Genomic DNA, 23,115 nt, shown 5'->3' on the forward strand with positions numbered 1-23,115 from the left:
GTGATGATTAGATATCTTCCTGTGTTCTCTTGTAGCAACAACAAACAACTGGAAATTTAGTCAATAGCTTTATTTGTGAGGGCAAAGAACTTAGAGTAGAAAATTTTAATTTCTCACCCTCCTTCCCTGTCATCTACATTTTTACTACAACTAGCAGTGCCTTTAAATAAATTATCCCAATAGTTTCACTGTCATTAAAGTAATTGAATTTTATTTTTCCTCAATCGAAATGGGTGAAATATTGAGCTCTTTATGTGTTGAGGAGTTCTATAACGAATTTATTTCGATAGATCTTAAAAATATTTTCTTTTCTGATCAAATATATTTAAGATTACGTAAATAGTTTAATTTTTTACCTTTGATTTCGAAAGTGCTTTGACTAAAATTTTGACCTTAAAATTCCTACAGTAAAGGCTTGCAGTTATGATTATAGTATACAGCAGATATCTTACCAACGAAAACTCTTCGTTTTTATGATTTTAGGTTCTGTGAGTTGTCGCAAATCAAGGCATAAGGCTGTTCCTTGTATCATTCATTGCGAATTTGAGAATGGATTAAAAAAGAAGATGGAACGTTTATATCGGCCTATGTTGGATTATATCAATTCTACTCGTCAATGCATATCTATAGAGGACGATTCGAAGCGAAGCTTTAATCGAAGCAGAAACAGTTCTTCTTCAAGTAAGTAACGCTTAGATAATAATGAATAAGATCTGAATTGAGAAGAAAGTATTTGCTCTTTATATAATTGGGAAATTTATGGTAGAGCCATAAAAATGGCCGCAAGTAATTTTCTCAACTAGGAAATTGCTTAATGTTAAAATCCCAGTTCTTATTTGCTTGCATAGGTGAGGATATCAACCAATTTGATGTCGGTAAACCCAAAATTTTATCATTAGGTATTCAACTCTTTCTTCATGAATGTAACTACGGAAATTACCATGATAACATCAGAAATTATCTACAGCAATCAATATGGAATATTAAACTTAATGTTGCATTGTCATCAACGTACATAAAATCCTGTCCTCCAAATGATAATTTAGAATCTTATGTTGCCAATGGGCCTATGATGCCTTGGTGGGCAATCAGGACAATCCATTCTGGCAAAGAAGTTATTCGCATTAATCTATTTGTTAATGATTTGGATAATATGTTGCAATTCTATGAAGTTATACTGCGGCAGCAACCTCAAATTAAGCGAAAAGATTTTTGCTGTTTTACCTTAGTTCGATATCCGGAATTTGATTTTCAATTTTCATTGAAAGCATTAAATAAGTTAAGTCCTAAGCCCACCCCAACTGATGATTTCTTACTAGAATTTTTTCACACTGGTTATTCATCACTAGTTAATTTATTACCAGATTGCGTTACCCTAGTTAGCAAGAAATGCTGGAAAATAAAGGATCCGGAAGGTAACACTCTCCTATTACACGAAAAATCAGTTGTTATTAAAAATTAATCCGTCAGATATACTTCAAGCCATAATTTATTTTCAACTTTTATTTACTATAACCGTAAGAAATAAAGCAATATGAAGTACCTTGTAATATTATTAACAGGCTTAAACGATTAAAACTTAATACTAGCACCTTATTTTATGGATTAACGGAATTATTCAAAGTTTCTAATTTGTTCTTTATTTTTTGCTGTCTGCACTAATCCTAAAACATATATATGACTTGATATTATTGCATAAAAAGTAGCATTAATTTCATTTTTAACTGCCATATTTTTGCTATGATTTGATTCATTAAACGTTGTGTCAGATTAAACTTATATATATGTAGTAATCTGGCAAGTCATAAATAAAATGTTTGCTATTTAAGAAGCTTAGATTTTGAATTGCAAACTCGTGTAGCGCTAGTATGGCTAATAGATAGACCAGTTCTTGCTATTTAAAGCAAGACTTTAATGATATCTTTAGAAAATTAATTTTACGGTATCTCATGTGCAATTAATATTAAGCATCTATCCATTGATAGATTAAAGAAATGGATCAAAACTGAAATTAGTTTTGAGCCTGCCATAAACAAATTCTCTAAATGTAATAATACGCGATTTATGTACTGTAGAATAGATAGTAACTAGTATACAGCTATTCATACTATGGCTGATTACATGCAGTATTGTGGATTTCAATCACTCCGATTATAGCTCATCGGATAATCATCCCTGATAACGGTTTATTCCGATATTGTCATAAATAGAATTGACTGTTTTTTGGAATATATGGATACTGTAGTAGACCATTTCTTAAAATGATATCAGCGTACCCCTAGTTAACTCTCCAGCAATTTTCGTATCTATGGTAAAATCTTCATGGGCTCGTCAATGATTTGTTAAAGCAAATAAAAAAATGGAACTTTAATCTCATTTATGCTAGCGAATTTAATAACCTACTATTCATATTGCCAGCAACTAGAAACTTTTCGTCATATTTCTTAAAGTCTGGATTTAGGTATATATGAGCACTGACAACTTACGATAAATAGTACATAAAGTTGTAAAAGTAATTTCATAGGAAATTAACTCTTGCTCATTTCTGGCAGTTGTACACCTTCTTTACTTTTAATATATGCGTATATATAAGATAGGTATGTTGGTAGTTATTTAAAATAAAAATCAGAATATTTTTCGACTTGGTCATAATCAGCTTGTGATTTGCTATTCTTACATCATAATTTTTCGTACTATGGTTTGATCAGTAAAGTTTTGACATAGAGTGGCTGTGATACATTAGTTATTATATATATGTTACGTATATATAAAAACGGAAGTAATGTTTGATGATACCTACGACATTACAATTTTCTTGACGCTATAAGACAATGTACACATCGTTACTTTTAGTTCAAGAAGATTTCAGTAGCAATTAAATATAATTCTTTGATTTTTGAAATGATTAATATACTAATTCAAGATTAAATTATTATATAATTGTTTTTGATGTATATCATATATATAGCATGTACATTATATTAGTGATACATAATCTTAATCATTCTTACTTCATTACTGATCATTGCTCAAAATTAAAGATAATTTGGGATCGGATTCTTAAAGATAATACCGACATAAATTTACCAGACAAGAATAATTTCTTGCACATTCTTGTTATACTTTTATATATTTATATATATCACAAATTGCTAGTAACTGATATATTTCATTTGCGATTTATGTACATTTAATATAGAGAGTAATATCGTATTGGATGACCGACTATAATATATCATAATCAAATGATTTCTATTTAGAATTGTCTTAAGTATCATTGTTGAGCAATTTGCTTGCTTAACTTTTCCATATTACTTTTGAGAACTCCATTCATTGGGTTCAATATGTATGCCTTTTCGTAGAATTCTTGAGCTGTTTTTAAATCGTTCTGTAATTTAAAATAGTTAAAATATAGAATTTAGAATAAGTTACAATATTCTGATTTTCGAATTAAAAAGTGATCGATGTTGATGTTATCTACCTGTATATGTCTAATTACGCCAATGTGCATTAGGGCACTAGCATGTCGAGGATTATGTCTGACACATTTCAGATAACTCTATGAGAAGGAAGAGAAATTTAAAATTGTAAGTCATTTTTAATTAATGGTAGCCTGTTTAAGCTCAAAAATGTCGTAGCTCTATTATTCTCATGCAATATGACCCGATAGAAAATATATGGCATAGATGCTGTACCTCTTCTGCTTCATGATATCGTTGAAGATCTTTTAACGCTTCCCCTCGCAAGAAGTGTAAATCAGAATCATTTGTGAATGTTTTTAGAGCTTCTGCTGTAATTTTCAATGACTTAAAAGAATAAAAATGGCTATGTAAGTTAATAGTGATGTAATCGAAAACTTTAATTCCAACAAATATAAGCACAAGATGTGGTTTTAATGCAAATTATTCCACTATTACCTCTTGTGGATGCTTGTTTACAGTTAAAACGCTGGCTAATAGTTTACTTGGCTCCAGTTCATAGTTGGTGTTTTTGAAAACAGTTATCATATTTCTTAATTTGGATATGGCTTCCTTCGTCTTTCCTAAGTTGGCTAGACATTGGCTCTAGGGACGTTTACAAGTGAATAGTTAATCAAAAGTTGAGATCCATCAATTAATTAATTGTAAGAGCAATACAGCGCTATATACTCTAAAAACTTACGTAGGCTAGGTTAAAATCATATCTTTTGGGACGTTGATGTATGGCATCCTCTAGTACAACTGCGGCTTCTTTATAGCGTTTATGATCCAAAAGTAAGGTAGCTAGATAGTATAATGTCTCTGGACTACGTTCAATATCTAAGGCTCTATTAAAATATGTGAGTAAACCAATATTAATACACACTTAACTAGCAAATCTATTAAATTAAGTTTGCTAAGTAAAATTTAATCGTATATTTTCAGTAATGAAGATTAAGTTTTATACACACTTAATTATCATACCTTCGGTAGTGTTTCTCTGCCTGATCATTTTGGCCAAATTTTCGTAATAGCCTCCCTTTGTTTACTATTGCAACATGATGGGCTGCATTAAGGCTTATAGCCATATCATAAGATTTTATCGCATCATGCTGACGCCCTATAAGGAATTTTATAGTTAGCAAAAAGCGTGAAATATTTCGTTGATATACATCTATAATAATACTAATTGAAAAGACATCATTTGTGATACTGTCTGAAATGGTACGACAAGAATTATTACGCTTGCAAGTGATAATAACATTAAATAAAGAATAGAGTTAGCTGTTGCCTTTTGCTAATACTAAAGTAGCTATTTTAAAAATGATAGCAGATACTGATTTCTTTAGAAGTTCATTTAGAATTTTAAGGTATCGTGTAGGAAATTAACTATAGAATCGCAAAATTTACTGATATGATCAATCGCTACAATTGAATTACAAGTAATTGTTCGAAACCTAACCTAGTTTTGTTAAGTGGACTCCATAATTATTATAAACATCTGCGGAACGAGGAAATTTACGAAGCATTTTCTCAAATAGTTTTGATGCTTCATCCATCCTATCCATTTCGCCAGTTGATGCTGTCAGAGATATCCAAGGACCCTCAAAAGAATCTTCAATACTATCCAGCATGATCATAATGTAACAAAATAATTTTTTGATATTACAACTAATTTTCGACAGATGTAAATGAACAACCTTGTTTTTTTTAATTTGAAAGTACCTAATGGCTTTCTTAAACATCTCTACAGCTTTGATTAATTTTCCCTTCCGTCTTTGAAATCAGATCGCGATCAATAAAATTGATTAGTTCGATAGTAATTAAAGAATTCTGACTTACATAGTTATTCGATGGTAAATCTTCTTGGACTTAAGAAAATTTAAATTAATTTAGTCTACCTTAGTAAATTCCCGTAATTAAAGTAAGCTCTGGCGTGGTATGGATTATGGAGGATGGCTTTTTGATATAATTCTTCTGATTCCTAAAATATCCATAATTAAATATTGTATATAATGAAAATGATAGGGAACAGATCAAACAGAAAATCTTTACTACTAAAGACTACAAATGTTTTAAACATCTATAAAATTAAATTGCAATAACTATAACTCTATTTTACCTTTTCATCTAGAGTTATTGTTGCTAAATTATTGCTTGAACTGGCATGATCGGGTGCAATCCTTAACAGAAAATAAGTATTAAAATAAGAAAGAAAATAGTTATCAATCTATAATGTAGATTCATAAATAGCTGAACATACCTTAAAGCAGTTTTATAAGCAGTTGCTGCTTCTTGTAAACGATGATGATCTTTTAAGTAGTTAGCGTAATTATAATAAACTTTAGCATTATTGGGTACGACTTCAATTGCAGACCTTAGAAAAGAAAAGAAATAGAAATTAATTAAAATATAGCTATAGCTACTAAATAATCAGGAGGTGAGATTGCTTTATTTAGTAAATGCATAGTCTCAATACCGTAAAACTATACATGTAAACCGATACGTTATTGATCTTATGATGCATGTATTGAGAAGATTAAGCTATACTAAATTGATAAACAGCATAGAATTGAGGACGAACAATTTACATTTATGAATATACATATACACATACTATTCTTACCGGAATAGTGACTCTCTCGTTTTCCAAACGTTATTGCGACTAACAGTTCTGCAAGAAAAGATGATTAGCCAAGCATAGACGAGGATGCCCAGAGTCAGCTTTAACTTGTAAGATAGTCTGGTTGCCCAATTGGATAGTTGATTTAATCCTAGTACCACTATTATGCAAAACCCCATACTAAAAAATTGAAGAATTAATAGTTGGAATGGATTGCTTAAGTAACGCAGAAGCTAAACTGAGAGTTATAAATTTATTGTACCTAGGAAGATAGAGAACTCTTTCGGCCACAACAAAGCCAACAGGAAAGAAGAGATTTAATGCTGGGATGAAAGGGATAACTAATAAAGCGAATCCAATAGTAAGGGCTTGACTTTCATTATCTTTCTGAATAAAAGAATGAGAAAAGTTAAAATTAATCCAGTACTCTAGTTAAACGATTACTCTTAAAAGATTAATTAAGGATCTACGCAGACTTATAAGAATAATAGAGGCATAAACTTACCTGTTGAAATTTTAAGAATGATGAGGCTAGGCCAGATAAATTGTGCATTAACCATAAATAAAAGCATAATGAGTAAAAATTACGTATGTCTGTTGGCTTTTCAATTAATGGAATTGAACCCATCTGCCAGTCGTAACAAAGATCGCGAGGATATAGTAACAACCAAAAATTAAACGCAGGTAAGTAACTCAATGTCATAACTCGAGTTAGACGCTGTTTTGCAAAGATAGCTGGGTTATCATGTTGGCTAAAATTTGGCAGTTGGCCGTTCATAATCCATACACGAAAGGACATTAAGGCAATCAGCTGTAATTAAAGAAATAGTATTTAAGCATTACTAATTGAGCTACTTTAAGTGTGGTAAGCATTGTCAGTATAAAAAGTATCTATTGAATTAATATATATGTATTCTATCTTGTATTAGAAGTCATTACATAGACTGCCACCAAACCAAATCGCCACATTAGAGAAGATCCATGAAGTTTTAAATAATGGCTATCGAAATGATATAAGCATCTAATAGAAATTAAAAATCATCATTGGATGGGAACCTTATCTGTGATTTTTGTAATAGAAGTTATTTTAAATTTTTGATTGAGGATATAACGTCTTTTCTACATATTTTTATTATAGAAAGTTACGACAGTGCTATAAAAAGTACAAGAATAAAATTTAAAATAGACGTTTATAAAACTATCTATCTAATACATTATTGTTAAGAGTAGTACTGATGCGTAGATATGAATTAATTAATATACATGTATAAGGTTCACATTTAAGCTTTATTGACGCGATAATGACGGAAGCATCTATCTAATTATATTTAGTTATTTATGATATCATTGGTATTTTACGTTAACAATATCCTTCATAATAGAATACGATAGTAAATATGATGGTACATTATGAATATTAGTCCTGTAACTAGACAAAATATTGTTTAACATACCTTCGAAAACCTTTTCTAGAAGCTACAGCAACATCGTAAGCCATACAAACCGCAATAACTGTAATACCTTGTTCTTTACTTAGCATCGCCACAAATGTAAAAATAAAACAATATAATAATTCTTTGATTGAGGTAGTCTTTGCAAACTCATCCTGTCAATAAAAATTAGTCAGAATGAATAGAAATTAACCCTCTATTTACTATATAATTCATGTGTTCAGTTTATCGATACATTGCCATTAATACCTTCATAAATAGATAATAGTAAAAATTAGATAATCACTACTGTTACTAGCATAAAAGGCTTAAGTTATGGATAAATTATTTACCAACATGTAAAGATTTATATTTAAGATGAGTGCAAGAAAGTAATTTTATTATAAAATTTAAGAATATAAATGGCCGCTTTTGTTTATTGAATAAGAGTTTTATACCCACGGTATACTGTAGTTTATAACTAAAATTCAATATTTATTTTTCGAAAATGCCAAGATGGCTTATTATTGCAAGAAAAGGATAAAGGTGGGCTAACGAATCAATTTAGTCTTTAATTCAAAATAATTATTAATAGTACGATCTAAGTTTTACTGACTAGAAGAGATCAAATATGCTAATGTAGATTAATTTCGATTTATACATCAATTTCAAATTGTATATTCTGTATAACGTGTAAAACTACACATAGTCTAATACTATAATCTAATGCATCCAACGAGTAGAAACTATATTTATTCTGCCTAATCGGTAATAAAATAATACTTATTGATAATATAAATTACAACAGTATGTATATTTGTAAAATAAAGCTAGCTAGATGAAATAGATTTTGTTATTATATGTAGCAAACTATTATTCCAAATTAGGGCCCTACAAATAATTACAACGTGTACTGTACTGTAGACAAATATATAAGAACGATATTTATCCGCGTCTAAAAATTAAGTAAATGATACACTTTTCCCAATCGTCCTAATTGATTGTACTACTCATTCATTGTAATTCTGACATAAATGGTAAGTTCAAAAGACTAAGGAACACTTAATACCAACGGTTTGCCTCTCATTTTGTAAACATCCTCTCCTTTTCATTGAAAAGAAGTTGGTATTGTATCATGTCTATGATCAGCGACCTAAATACTTTATAAATATGGAATACACTTCTACAACTAGAATATTAGTGCTTTAACTACTTTGTAGTGATTACTACTTTGAGCTTATTCCTTTCTCTTCTAGGATAAGTCTTTGCCGTTACAGATAGTATCTCTATAACTATATATGCAGACGATTTTAAATAAATTTCCATCTAGCTGTATAGCTTAAAATATAGCCAAACTTATCATCATATTATAATAGCAATCATTCATTATCGGTCAAATGTAGTATTGCACAATCATAATTCAATAGAAATGAGCCAAATTAGATATGATGAGGCGATTAAGTCAATAAGAGTGTGTATCCATTTTTCAGGGGACGATATTAATCAATTATAAAGAAATATTTAGCAACTAAATGAAACTGTTATTATTGGAAAAATAAATATCTAACGCTGTTAATGGATCAAAATTATCTCAATGTCAAATTAAATAACATACTGATATTAAGAAGAACAATAATTAATCGTCCTCACTATACGTATACTTTAGCCTACCTTAGAGATCTTGTCGTTTTTCAAGCCAACACATCTGTGCAAATAAATGAGATAAAATAATAATATTCAAGGCAAATACGATTAAAAGCCTTACTATTGTTTGCATTAAATTATCAAGAAGCTATCAGCGTCTTGTGACTAGAGCAATAAATAAGGTTAAGATATTGATTTAGATCGCTTGCATAAAATGATTCTTCTTATTACTATTGATTTTTAACTACTAGCTAAAGTGAGATTTAATTCAACTGGGGCATTTATAGTAATCAGTAGAATTAATGTATTCTCAGTTTCTTAACTACTGACTATTGGCATACTATCGATAGTATAGAAATTTTGTCATATACTTTTTTAACAATGTTATAATTTTCCTAGCGATTAATGGATTTCGTAGAAGGTAATCTAGTATCTGTAATTACATCATCGACAATTGGAAGCTATTCTATCAATCATGACAAATAGACATCTTTATATTGACAAGGCATTCATATGTGTTTAACTATTGGTCAATGCTTCTGGGGAAAGCATTTATGTTCGGTCCCAGTAGGAAGTCTATTGCCTTCGGCACCCTGTCGGGAATTGGCTTTAAGTCTAAATCGTGGATAACCTTATTATAGATACTATTCCTTTACTATCGGAAGATCTGTAAAAATCTACTGATGTTATTCTATCGTAGATTTAACAGAATCTATGGGATAAAACGCTGGATGTACTATAAGCTTTCCTCAAAGTAATCGTAGAGCGGATAAGACTATCTGGCTAGTTAGGATTAATCTATTCTAATGATCACCAAGAAAGATTAACGTTAGGACAGTATTGGATAGGAAATTAAAAAATTTTGGGGCTTAACATAATCTTAAGCAGATTTATAGTTGGCATTAATAAGTCTAAAGGTTAATAACATGATATAACATACTGTAGGCTATTACTTACTTGGCATACGTATAGAATGCTAATAGAAAGAATAAACACGATAAGATTTCTGCCCTTCCGACGATTCCGGCCACCTGGTTAGTCGTCAATAATCAAAAGGATGATATTTGAATAATATTGCTCACGGAATCATTTAAACATTAGCCAATAAAGTGCAAATATCATGTCGAGTTTAATTTAAATTTTTTTTTTGCATGATAATACATTATATTCAATTAAGATAGAGTAGTTATTGTCATTTCAACAGACGGTAAAAAGTTTTTCTAATTACATTATTCGACTGATCAGCTGGAGAGTAACTCTATCGCATTATCCAAGCAGTTATATCGTTTTCAATATAATCTTGTACGTAAAATTAGCAACAAATAAAAATGAATGGATCAAGGTAAGAGCGATCATCTTCTATATCGTATTGTTATTGCAATTAAGAACTGGCGCCATCGCTAATTTAGTTTGACAATAATATTATAATCAACATGGTCGCCTTGATCTATTCTGATTCTACGTGACTGATTCATTGATTATGTTATCCACGCTGAATTGTTGGTTTGTATTAAAACAGTTTTTGATCAATTTATACAGACATGATTGTCTAGTTAATGGATGGTTTGCTAACAATAAAGACTTCCAAAACTCATTCTTTTAATAGCTTAGTCTAAATTACTACTTTAGTTGATATCCCTTTAGAACAAAAAATTTAAAATATTTTTATAAGTTAGCCGGGATTTTTTTTCGGAGATTGTATCAAAATTTCGACAGGATTTTACCGTTAAGTACCCTACTAAACGCATGACCTTAACGATACTAGCTAGAGTTACGTACGAATATATGATTGATTACGGACAATCCTGACAGTTAATCTTTTTCTTTTTAAGGTTTGTGTTAAGGGAGTCTTCGACGTACTGCTGTACTGTTTTAGTAGATTTCAAGGCATCAGAAATTCAGTTAATTTACTGTATAGTAATACGGCAGCTGTAGCTGTATCAACAGGAATGAGCCAGCATGATTAACTTTAATGGCTAGTTTTTTGCTGATCACGTTATTCTGTTATACCTTTGTCAGGGAAATAAGCAGCTATTTTAATGAATATCTCAAGGAAGCTGTATGTTATTTGGCAGGTTTCCAAGCATAACATTGTTATTGTAAAATCTTCATTGAAAATTACATCAAAGTAAAGCAATAATAATATCGCGAATGCTATCCTCCATCATGGAGTAGTGTTGTTTCCATGCCCAACTAAGCTGCTAAATTCTGTAATGATATTATAGCAACTAATTTATATGCAATATTGACTGCATTTAAGGGAAAAGTGGGATCTATTTTATATTGGATCTGTCTTATCTTTATGGTTATCTTGGTTTGTGGTTATATATGAGAACAAGTTATTTCTAGGTACTCTTTGCTAATAAGATTTCCATGAACTAGAAATACTTGCAGCCATCTTGATAATCCTATTATTGTGCTTGTTTAAGGTTTAGTAAGGAAATGAAGCATCGAAAATATTTCTAAAACATTACAAAATGACTTCTTAAGCACAATCGTATAAGTGTGCAAGGAAATTGATCACGATAATTTCCTAATTAGAGCTAAAACTTTAACTTTTGTACTGAGGAAATTTAATTTCATTGATTCTATCAAAGATTGAACGCCGAGACAAACGGCGAGCATATTCTCAGTACAGTCATGATTTATAGTATTCAACGATAGATCAAGTTGCTATTAAACTGATTAATCATTCTGTAATAAATTGATACTATCACGGTTATGTTATGCCTAATTTTTGCACTAATTTCAAAAAACTTGATGCAAAAAGATAAAAATATATGATGGCTAGATCGAAACTTGGCACACTCATACATTGGCTATCCAACGTTGCTATCGAAGTATTATTTACGGATTCAATTTAGCATTCATTCAGTAAAAAGGATCACTAGATAGAGAGTAGCTGTTTTTCAATATAGACAATTTTTCTATTATCGATGTGATTACTTTTGGGAATGAGAATATTCTGTGTTCTACCTACTAAAGGCAGTGTATGCTTTTAATGATAATCATGCAAGGAGATTGGTGCATATAATAAAGTATCGATTCTACATTTCAATAATTAATCTGACAGCTGTAATGGGAGTGCTTTCCTTGTCCTTTAAACTATAGTAATTTTTGCGCGCCATCGCTAATTGCTTAAAGGGAGATCTTACTGAAACATTGGATAGATTATGAAACAGCTTTTCCAGATGTCTATCGATGCACACAAATGATAAACGACAATATCCTATTTCGGATATTATGATAACCTTGGAGATTGGACAGGTTGAAATTAAAAAAGTCTAGGAATCAGTTTACTGGACTTTTTTGTGCTATTTGATTTAGGAATTAAGGTATTACCCTTCTAGATTAGGCTGGTTTGAGGTTATTAGACATAATGTGTGCGGCAAGATGAGAAGATGAAGCAAAATAATAATTATTTTATGTTGGTATCTTAAGCAAACAATAACAGCATGGGCAAATAAAGGAATAAAGCATAGGATGGATAACTGGATTACTAATATAGCATTTGAACAATGGCTAAAGTGTAGAATACAATATTATTGAAATGAATTTTTTCCCATAAAAAAAAATCACTATGCAACGTAGCCATTAAACGAGCGACTACAGTATTGAATACGCTATTTCTTTCAACGGGAATGATACTGTATAAGAAATGAGTTTAATTGAGTTATGATAAGGAAAAATGAAGGAAAAAGCTTCATGTTTCGATAGTTGAATTGAAGCCTAAGGAACCCATTTTGATTCTGCACTTGGTGATGTTCCTATTTGACTAACGATAGTGAGAACTTTTAATATGGACTAGGGTGTGATATGAAAGGATTGAGTACAAGACGAATGGAATTTGTTATGTCTGCATAGAATTGATGTCCCAATTTTTTTATCTTTCAAATCAAAAAATTGCAAATGATTAAATTGAGCAGGAAAATAAAAGCAAAACGATTGTAAACGGTAGAAAATCAAAAAAAAGACAGCACGTATCGTTCGATGAGTAAAATATCTGACGATAGTTGCCCTTATGCTACATAATATGTAAAAATTAAATGCAAGATGTTAATGATTTCTATTTTCAAATCGGGTTGTCAATCTCTATCATCTCGATGATTATCGAGCTCTCTATCAAATTTAGGTTATTTTGTGTATATGTAATGCATCGATATTAATAGGTCTTTTATGTCGTTGAATAACAATTCTATCCACCTTAGTTCACTAGTAAAACATTGCTCAAAGTGATTATTACTTCGTTAAACAATAACAGTAATCCTTTAGAATAACAATAACTTAACTGCTTCGGTATGGATAGGATGGACAGCGAAGAGGATAGCAGTTAGAAAAGCTAATTGGATGGACATTCGTAGCAAACGATGGCAGATAAAAAGGAATATCGAGCAAACCATTGCATGAAGAGCGATATTGACGATATGATAGCCATTAGGATGTAATCCATGCAGGTAGAAATTCCATCGAAATGTTGCAATGGTGAAAGGGCGATAAGATTTATGACTATTAGGGTTAGACATGGATGTCCCCCAAAAATCATGATGAAAAATTTGCCACCAACTGGCATTACCAACAACATCTTGATTCTCGACAATGGCGTAGATATCATCATGAACCAATTGACCATCTAAACTATTGATATAGCATAAACAACTAATGATAAAAGTGAATCCAAGGCTAAGATAGAAGGATAATTGTGGTAGATAGGGTAGATAACATGGAATCAAGGGTGATAATCTATTGCTTTCATTAGTCTTTTGGCCATGGATAAAGGCTGAACATGATGAGCGATTTTTATGAGTTAATGTCGTTGTTGCTGTCGATGATGTCGTGTTTGTTGTTGCCGTTGTGTTGGCCATCATGGTATGATTAATTTTACTTGGTGTACTCGATGTTGGCTTGCCTTGAAGAATAGTCACTTGATGATGATGATGATTATGCGATAGCCATGATTCAATGGGCTGTTCACGTTTTTTAGGGCGAAAACGGGATGAAAACACCATGATGGTGGCGATGTCAATGGATTAAGAATATTTGCTAATGCGATTATTCCTGCGGATTTATATTGTAATAATTGATTATGTTCTGTTCTGGCTTAACTCTTTTTTTTATCCTGGCGCTATACACGTGGTACATTGATGTTGATATAATGTAGAGGTGGATTCTATACATGTTTATTTTTCGGGTTAAATGATACAAAAGTTATCTAAATAAAACAAGTTGATTCTCTCTTCGAACAATATGACATTCCTTTCTTTTCAACTCTTCCCCGCAACGACGTCATATTATGTCCATATTTATTACGCATGATCTACGGATAAACCAATCAATCGCTTATTTGATGAATGGAAAATAGGAAAATTGAGTAATAATGAGTTGGGCAGGGAAGCAGAGATGTAAAATGATCAGTTTTATGTACTTACCATCAAAAGCTTGGATAAATACAAGATACAAATATTCATCGCTACCGTAGCGAATAGGAAGAGTTAACGAGAGATTTCTATTACAGACTGGATAGATTAAGCGAGGGCATTTATCGTTTCGGTCATGATTTTATTAGCAATTAGATAATACTGCTATTTTTATGAAAGGATCAATCATTTTTATCATCTATTTTCACTTCCATCTGCCTGTAAATGATATGTATCAAGTTGAGTTTGCTCTAGAGTTGCAAGTTATTGCAAGCTTTTGATTCCCATATGCTTCCTATCACGTTAACTTACGTATTTCTTGTTATCGTTGAATAACTTTCTATTCAGTTGGATCATGTCTTTATTAATGGGAATAATAACGATAACAGCTATAACTTATAAGATGAATAAAATGATAATCAGTAGATATAGTATAGCAATTTCAACTGCAATAGATCAATACACCGTCATCATTTGTGGTAAGAACAATTTACCGTTGTTGAATCACGACAACGCGTTTGCTAGAAATGCTATCTATCAAAGTGATGTAATTAAGTAATCATTATAATGAGTAAGGTAAATGAATTTTGGCATCTTTTATTGCCATATCAATGCTAAGATAGAGTCTCAGGTTGCATTGTATGCTAGCTAGAACAATATATTATTTTAAATCTGAGTAAATGACCAACTTGATGTCATGAGATTGATATGGCCAGTCATGGAAACATAGCTAGTAAATTGCTCTGCAAGACATGGAAATTACAAAATTGAAGCTATCGATATCAAAAGTTAATGTCAATGTTATTTAACTTAAAAAGTTGCAATAGTTGGAGAAAGAACGGTCAAAGTAAATTAGATTATCGTCATCATTGATGTTCTAGGACACAATTCGGTATTTCATAAACAGGAACAAAGAAAAATATTTTAAATTCACCTTCAATCTGGCAGCTCAATTATTGATGAAAATTTGATTGTATCATAATACTTTAAGAATAGTAGTCATTTCCTATATTAAGATATCGAGTAAACGTGCGAACTAAATCAATTTAGATTACTGTCCATAATAAAACGATGCTGTTAGATTGAGTCGCTACGTAAGTGTTTAATGCTAGGGGTAATATTGAATTTCCATCAGGCGGTTTCGGATGAATGGGCCCACTACAATATGTTAAATAAATGGTAGCAAAATAGAACTACCTTATTACAGTAGGATAAGCTTAGGGTTAAACAAATGTTTTTGCCCTTTATATTCAAACAGTGTAAGCACAGCATAATGTAGTCATGGCTGAATACTTAATATCTAGTGCAAATGTAAGGATTACTATCTTAAAAAGAAAAGGCTGTACATGTTGTGCTAGAAACATCTAAGTATGAATCATAACAACATAGAACACACAAATTTTGAATTTCCATCAGGCTAATTCAGATGAATAGGCCCAGTACAATATGTTAAATAGATGATAGTAAAATAGAACTATCTCATTTCAATAGGATAAGTTTAGGTAGGAACAAATATCTTTGCCCATTATATTCAAATAGTGCGAGCAAAGCACAATGTCGTCATGGTTGAAAGTTTGTCTTTTGCTAATGTAAAGATTACCAACTTAAAGAAAAGGCAATAAATTTTATCTTTAAAAAAATCCAAGTATGGATCGTAACACCATAGCACACGCCAAAAATCACTTACATTATTGATAATTATTTGATCCTAGGCGCTATTAGCACTAATCGTGACATTAAAATTTTTGTACAAAAATTGTATGATGATGAGCTATAAGGTTAATGGTGTGTCGCTACATACACATTTTTAGCTCAACTGTTGTAATTTTAATATTTACTGACGGGGTTGGTACTTAAGTAAGCAAACCTTGGCATACGTGTATACGAATTGATACCCGAAAATCGCTTACATTATTGCTAACGATTTGATCTTTGGCACTGTCAGTGCTAATACTTACATTAAAATTGTTGTAAAATAAATTGTGATGAGCTTATAGGTTATTGGTGTGTCACTACGTTCGCATTTTTAGCTCTGCTAGGTACCAACAACAAGTACACGTCTTAAATCGGCATATCAATCTTGATTTTGCTTTAGCCTTGGGGAAATATGTCATTTATTTTTTAGATTAATGGCTATAGTAACTAGCTTTTACTATAGTTGTGGTAATCCACAGAATCACAATCTAGCAACTATCCTAAAGCTATTAATAAGTCAACTAAGGACCAATGTTGTTATGAAATACAATCTTAATTTTAATCTTAAGCTAAATATGAATTACAAGCATAAATGACTTTAAAATTTATAAAGTAAAACAATTAGATAGATTTATGTCTTAATTAGCAAATTCTATACTCGTATGTTTTGATCTCGCAATGAAGTAACTAAATTAAACAGCTATTTCCTCTGATAGCAAAACCAATTGCGTGATAGGCTAACTTAGCTTTATAATATAGATAGCCTAAAGTATTTTTAACGTCTTCTTATTTCAGAAATTTCACTCAACATAGCGGTAGTTAGTTAATAAATATATCAGAATAAATTGATCAGCCTTACTTACGCTATCTATAATTACTAAACAAGAAAATATCTCCTGGTTTTAGGAAGGTGATAGTACTGATTAAAAATAAAATTGATAGAGTGATATGAATAGGAAACGTATCATTTCAGTTCTTCTAATGGTAAATGATGCAGAGCAATTTCCTATTATTATTACTACAAGATACATTCAGTAATAGATATAGAAGCGATTAGATATCTTATAACGACAGCGAAAGTTCATTTTAAACTTCAAAATGAGGCTAAGATAAGTTATATTTCGAAGAAGATTTTAATCGATTATGACTTCTAGAATTAGAGTGCAAGATCAAGAAGTGTAAATAACTTTAATAAGAAAAGTTTACAAATAGGGCTAATTAATATTCTTTAAATGTCAAAAACTTTAAGATTCAGATTCAAAGGTGATAGAAAATAATGATTCTTGTAAATAATCCCAGATAAAATCTTACATAATGGAAAAATGATAAATCTAGCAACCACAATGCTGCTCGCTTTTTTAATATTTGGAGTTGTTTAATAGTGCATATAAGCCATTCAAAACTACATATAAGTATTAATACCCGTGATTTAGATTTAAAAATCTATCTACTGAAAACGAATCAATCATAAATCTTGGTGATGCGATTAAAAAAATATTGTCCGGATTGACAAATGTCCTAATTTTAACTGATTGTCATACAATTCAACTGTCTACTGACAGCCACGATAGAATATCCCATGTATTTTACTAATCTGGAGTAGTAATGAATATATGAGTGCCCAAAATAGAGTTCATTCAGGGCAAGACAACATAATAAATTAGAAATATGAAAAATTATTCTTGATTAGACCATTGAATTTGTACCGTACCTTTCAATCTCCGAGTTTTATAGGCAAAAATGAATCGAAAATTAATTCTAACGTAGAATGATTGATATTTAAATTGAAAATAGTTCAAATCTGTCCAATAAATTAAATTATACTTGTATTTGATCTCAAACACAAGTATGAATCTCAAGTTAAGGCTAAGCTTTACATACTATCATCCACAACCGATCAAATAAAAATTAGTGTAAGGTCAAGCTGTGGAAAAGATTGGCCACTTATATTACATTATTGTCTTTGGATTAAGGATATCGCGAATTACTCTTCGGTTCTAATGTAAACGGATAGGAATAAATTATGCAGTGTCAATAGAGACCTTTAATCTATACTATAGTTCTTAGGGGATCGAGAAAAAATCACACGTTATACACATAGTAAGCTACATTATTTTCCGCAGTTGAGGCTTTTCTGGTCTCTTCTGAGTTATTTTCTGTTATTGATATTTTCGAAGTATCTTTTACGCCATTCTCCTCTGTTAAAGCTATCTGCGTCTCTTCTACCGTATTCTCCCCTGATGATGTTACTTCCACATCATTCTCAGCTATTGAAACATTCCTAGCCTCTTCTATGTTGTTCTCTGTTAATGAGATATCGGAAGTCTCTTCTGCGATGGTTTCAGGTGTTATTGCTTTTCTTATCCCATCTACATTACTTCCTACGCTATTATCCTCTTCTTTAGCTGCATCATCAATAAAGGTAACCACTGATTTTCTTTTGGTCGATTTTTTAGGTTTATCATGATTTACTAACTTTCGCATAGAACTTCTTGCTGGAATTGGTGGAGATGATGGTGCAGAGCCATTTGGAGTATGGATACCAGCATCGGAGATACGTCCTGCTGGAGCTCCACGAATTGGAGCTGTACTTGCTTTACGAAATGTATACTGTGATATACTTCTCATGCAATGCTCCTTGGTGTTTAATTCAGGCTTGAAAAGAATAGTATAGACTTTGGGTAAGAAGAGGAATACCAAAACGCATAAAGCAAAGCAGGCTATACCCAATGAGGAGAATACTGCTCGTAAAACGCCATCAGTACCATAATAACCAGGAATAGTCAATATACATATCATCCACATACAGATAGAACAGAAGCAAATGTATTTAGCTTCATTGAAATTATTTGGTAGATTCCTTGTTCTCCATGCTAGAAATGAACAAATTGTGCCTAACAAGCAAAAATAGACTGCAGAAAAGGTAATGCCTAAATGTGTGTCACTTTCACAACGTGAGAACGCTTCTTTACCCTTGCAAATTTTATCTCGAAGCCTTGGTATATCAAGGATACTACCAACAATAACAATAATGACTGAAACTGATGTAATTCCAAAGATGAATAATAATTGCATATAACTTTCACGATTTTTCGATTTACCAAAAGGTGTACGACTCCTTAAGCGGACTTGAAATATTTTAGACACCGAATTGGTTTTAGTCAACAGAATTGCCATACAAAAGGTAATTGATGTCGCAAAAATCACAAATTGAACCTCACAGACCACATCGTTAGGATCATAGACAAATGCTGGAGCAACTGCTAATATATAGTAGACACTGATTATATGGAGAGTGGATAATAATCGATTTGAAGCTTTGACAATCGGTGTATCGCGATATCTCAAGAAAATGCAAGCGACAAAGGTGGTCAAAAGGGCGATTAAAAATACGCCAACAAGAATGGCGATACTAACTGGATGATCCCACGATACTCGAGTTATGGGTATAGCCACACAATAAGATCGATTTGCTACTGGTTGTTCGCAAAGTCCGCAAGCTTGGCAATAGACAGTGGTGCCATTCGATACTTCTCCATCGCCGCATTTTGCACATTGCCAACAGCAAGACTGACTATCCGGTCTAACTCGGCGATAGCCTAATTGACATTCAAAGCTACATCGAGATGAAGGAATATTTGTTGCTGTACCGTTTTGAAAGCGCACAGCTTGGTAATGGAGGTTTAATTTGTTATTGTACCAATCTCCAACCGAAGCAAAGTAGCCGCAATTGGGGTTATTTTCATCAAATTGAAGATTAATGATAGAATAGTTCCTAGTGATCTCGCCATTATCGTTAAACGATAACATATTTCCTTGAGAATTTTTAATCTTGATATGACGTAAAGTATTGAGATACGCTTTACGATTCAAATGAATTAAAGGTAGACAATAACTTGAGGTACAATTTAATGATTGATGTAAAGCTTCAGCGATAGCATTGACTCCATCAATAATGAAATCAACTTTATTTCCTTCCGAGTTAACAAAGTAGACTGATTTGCCACAATTTTGAGGCCGATTGTCGTAATTACTTCGTACTAACGTGCATGTTTGCTGTGCGAAGCGACAACCAAGTTTTTCTTCTACCAATTGTGTTAAGGATGGATGATCACCTTGAGCTAAATGATTTTGAAAATAGCGATAAAATTCATCGGATGGCTGACTGCGAGGGACTACACCAAGTAACCCTCCTACAATATCTCGTGATAACTTTAATAATTCTGCGCTATCACTCCAACTTTCTGTACCAATCCATATTTTACCAGTTAGACCTTGATTATTTGCTTCTTTTAATACAGATAGAGCTTCTTTTTCTTGAGCAATTAAAATGATTGCCGAGACATTGGATAGATCGGCAAGTTGGCTAATGATAGATTGTATACGCTGTGTATTATTGGTCTGAGGAAAGTACAAGTCTTTAGCAACACAAATACTCTTCAGGCGTAATCGTCTTTGTATTAAATCCATAAATAAACGACTATAGATATCATCGACTGTAACTGTTGCAATATAGGTCCAACCGAATCCGTAAATTAAATCGGCAATCGCTCTAGCTTGTTGATGATCTGATGGTAAAGTACGAAATAAATTATCATACTGTATTCTGTCGATAAAGATGCCCGAAGTAGCACCGTAAGTAACGGCTGGAATACTGAAGACACCTAAGAATAAAAATTCGATATTTCGTTAAGAAAAGATCAGAGTAAAATTCTTATATCTTTCAGTTTTTAGTGAATAGCCTCTCTCTATGCAATATTAATGTATCATCAGATCTCGTTTTTAATTAATTTCCGACCACAAAATACTAATGTGTTTTAGCCGTTTGCTACCCGTGATTGTAACAAGAATATTTAAGGTATAACGTATCTACATTCGAATACGTAATTTAAAGAATTAAGGAATCGTAGTAGGAAACGAAAATTTAATAACTATAATTAGTTAAAGGGAGTTTACTGTTTGAAATTTACGCATACTATTTCAAAGAATTTTTATGATAGCGAATATTTCTATACTGTACTAATATCTGTCGTAAATTGGTGATAAGACTTGGAATTAAATATCTTTAACAAATATTTACTAGTGCAAAATTACGTGTCGTAAAAGTTATGCAGAAATCTAATACTCCTCATCTTTCTATCGCTATGAAACCAATCCTTTCACCACAAAACTCAGAGAAGGATTTTAATATAACAGAGAGCGATTGTTGAAAATTACACTAACTACAGTATAGCTTGATTATATCGATAAATTAGAGATATAATAGCTACAATTTATCTAAAGAGGTTTCAATGTGTTCTTTGTATTAGGAGCTTAAGCTAATAACAAAATTTTTCCAATTAGCTTTTAATCGACAATTTGTAGAAGATATTCATTTTTATTTGCATCCTTGCTGAATTGTACTTAAACGATTTATGCTCCGATTTTAACGTTCATAATGCCAAATTATGTAGTATAACGGAAATAACCAACAAATTTAACTCATTTTCCAACGAAAAAATTAAAACGATCGATGTTTTACTTAACGCGTTATTTTATGTTTACAGGTGGTAATCTTTAATAAATAGCCATTTAATTAATAAGCTGGAGTTAATTAGATACTTTCTGTACATACGCTACGCGACACAAATAGTCTAAAGTTACATGATGCAGGTTGTTAAATCACTTACAGGTCATCTCTGTTACCTAATAATGTGGCTATGTAATAATGCAGAAAATTTCGCAGTGTTTGTATAGTACACATACTTCAAAATTTTCTAGACATTGTCAATCTAAATTGATCTACTGCCTTAAGAAGGTGTAAAAATTTCTTAACTGTGTAACGCTTAATAGCGATGATATCGATTTCTTTCATGCCAATATTTTGAGGACTTTGTTGAACAAAATCAAATAAGAGCGATGTTTCTGTGACAGAGTACTAAACTTAACGTAAGAGTGTAGTCTGTCTCACTTATAAAATCATTCTATTGGATTAATTTTTAAAATGGTCACGTTTTAAATCATCTGATATAGAGTCAAGATTACGAATTGTTTATTAAGACAGATTGTAGATTGGACTGCATGTAAACGGCTAAACCGCAGGAGTCACGCACGATCAACAGATAATAAGATCATAATATCATATAGGAATTTTATAACACACTACTATCGGATGTTATGATGATCAAGCAATGGCTAATTGCTTTATTAAATCATTTTTTACTTACCTAGGACGTTAGTGGATGGTAAAGTTGTTGAGCTAGATGATGGGCCTACAACTGCAGCAACGCCTAAGGTGTTGTTCTGGTCCAGTCGAATACTACTCATATTACAGCCATATTTATTCAGCAAGTTGTAACCGATACTACCAGTGACTAGATCTTGTGTATATGGAACAAAGTTTAGAATATCTTTCAAGGTATGTCTTACATTGGAGCAAGTATCACGAATATGATAACCTAATGTAATGTTGGGCAATAACTGAGTAGCATTATTGACTTTTTCAATAGCATAGATCATGGCAAGAGCTTGCTCAATCCCTCTAATACTGGTTATTTGACATGATTGTTTGCTTTGATCGTAATCTAAATGAGCTGGAAATAAGCCTCCTAAAAAAATTTGGCCTTGATAAACCTCGTAAACGCCACCGGAAGATGTTAAACTACTGGAAATTTGTCCATAACCTCCGTGTCCATAGCATAAGATAATAACCATCCAAGTTGTTATAAATTTGGTTGAAAAAAACAGACCATAACTGTTAGTCAGCATGATCGACGAACGGGGGAATTTTTAAGGATGCTTCCCTGATTATTGCTTTGCGAAAATGCTATATTTCCTATGAGGAAAACTATTTAACTAATTGAATATTAATT

General features: G+C 31.7%; 3 protein-coding genes across 3 annotated transcripts; 1 reads left to right on the forward strand and 2 right to left on the reverse strand.

Annotated features, from left to right (window-relative positions):
* Nucleotides 1-229: 229 nt before the first annotated feature.
* TRIADDRAFT_55244 (uncharacterized protein) lies at nucleotides 230-1,462 on the forward strand (the record flags this gene model as incomplete). Its single annotated transcript, XM_002111313.1, has 3 exons — nucleotides 230-335; nucleotides 484-681; nucleotides 849-1,462. The coding sequence occupies 3 exons, from the start codon at nucleotides 230-232 to the stop codon at nucleotides 1,460-1,462; spliced, it is 918 nt and encodes a 305-aa protein (XP_002111349.1).
* Nucleotides 1,463-4,149: 2,687 nt separating this feature from the next.
* On the reverse strand, nucleotides 4,150-13,678 carry TRIADDRAFT_23574 (uncharacterized protein; the record flags this gene model as incomplete). Its single annotated transcript, XM_002111788.1, has 15 exons — nucleotides 4,150-4,306; nucleotides 4,443-4,578; nucleotides 4,921-5,081; nucleotides 5,184-5,234; nucleotides 5,360-5,442; nucleotides 5,581-5,641; nucleotides 5,722-5,835; nucleotides 6,085-6,261; nucleotides 6,344-6,449; nucleotides 6,583-6,892; nucleotides 7,021-7,102; nucleotides 7,536-7,687; nucleotides 8,572-8,593; nucleotides 10,113-10,186; nucleotides 13,445-13,678. The coding sequence occupies 15 exons, from the start codon at nucleotides 13,676-13,678 to the stop codon at nucleotides 4,150-4,152; spliced, it is 1,920 nt and encodes a 639-aa protein (XP_002111824.1).
* A 5,094-nt stretch (nucleotides 13,679-18,772) lies between these two features.
* Nucleotides 18,773-22,867, reverse strand: TRIADDRAFT_10902 (uncharacterized protein; the record flags this gene model as incomplete). Its single annotated transcript, XM_002111789.1, has 2 exons — nucleotides 18,773-20,928; nucleotides 22,471-22,867. Coding segments are annotated over 2 exons (2,553 nt in total), but the record flags the coding sequence as incomplete, so codon positions are not given.
* Between the last annotated feature and the right edge of the window lie 248 nt (nucleotides 22,868-23,115).

This window comes from Trichoplax adhaerens, genomic scaffold (genome assembly GCF_000150275.1).
Source record: "Trichoplax adhaerens TRIADscaffold_4 genomic scaffold, whole genome shotgun sequence".
Classification (NCBI taxonomy): domain Eukaryota; kingdom Metazoa; phylum Placozoa; class Uniplacotomia; order Trichoplacea; family Trichoplacidae; genus Trichoplax; species Trichoplax adhaerens.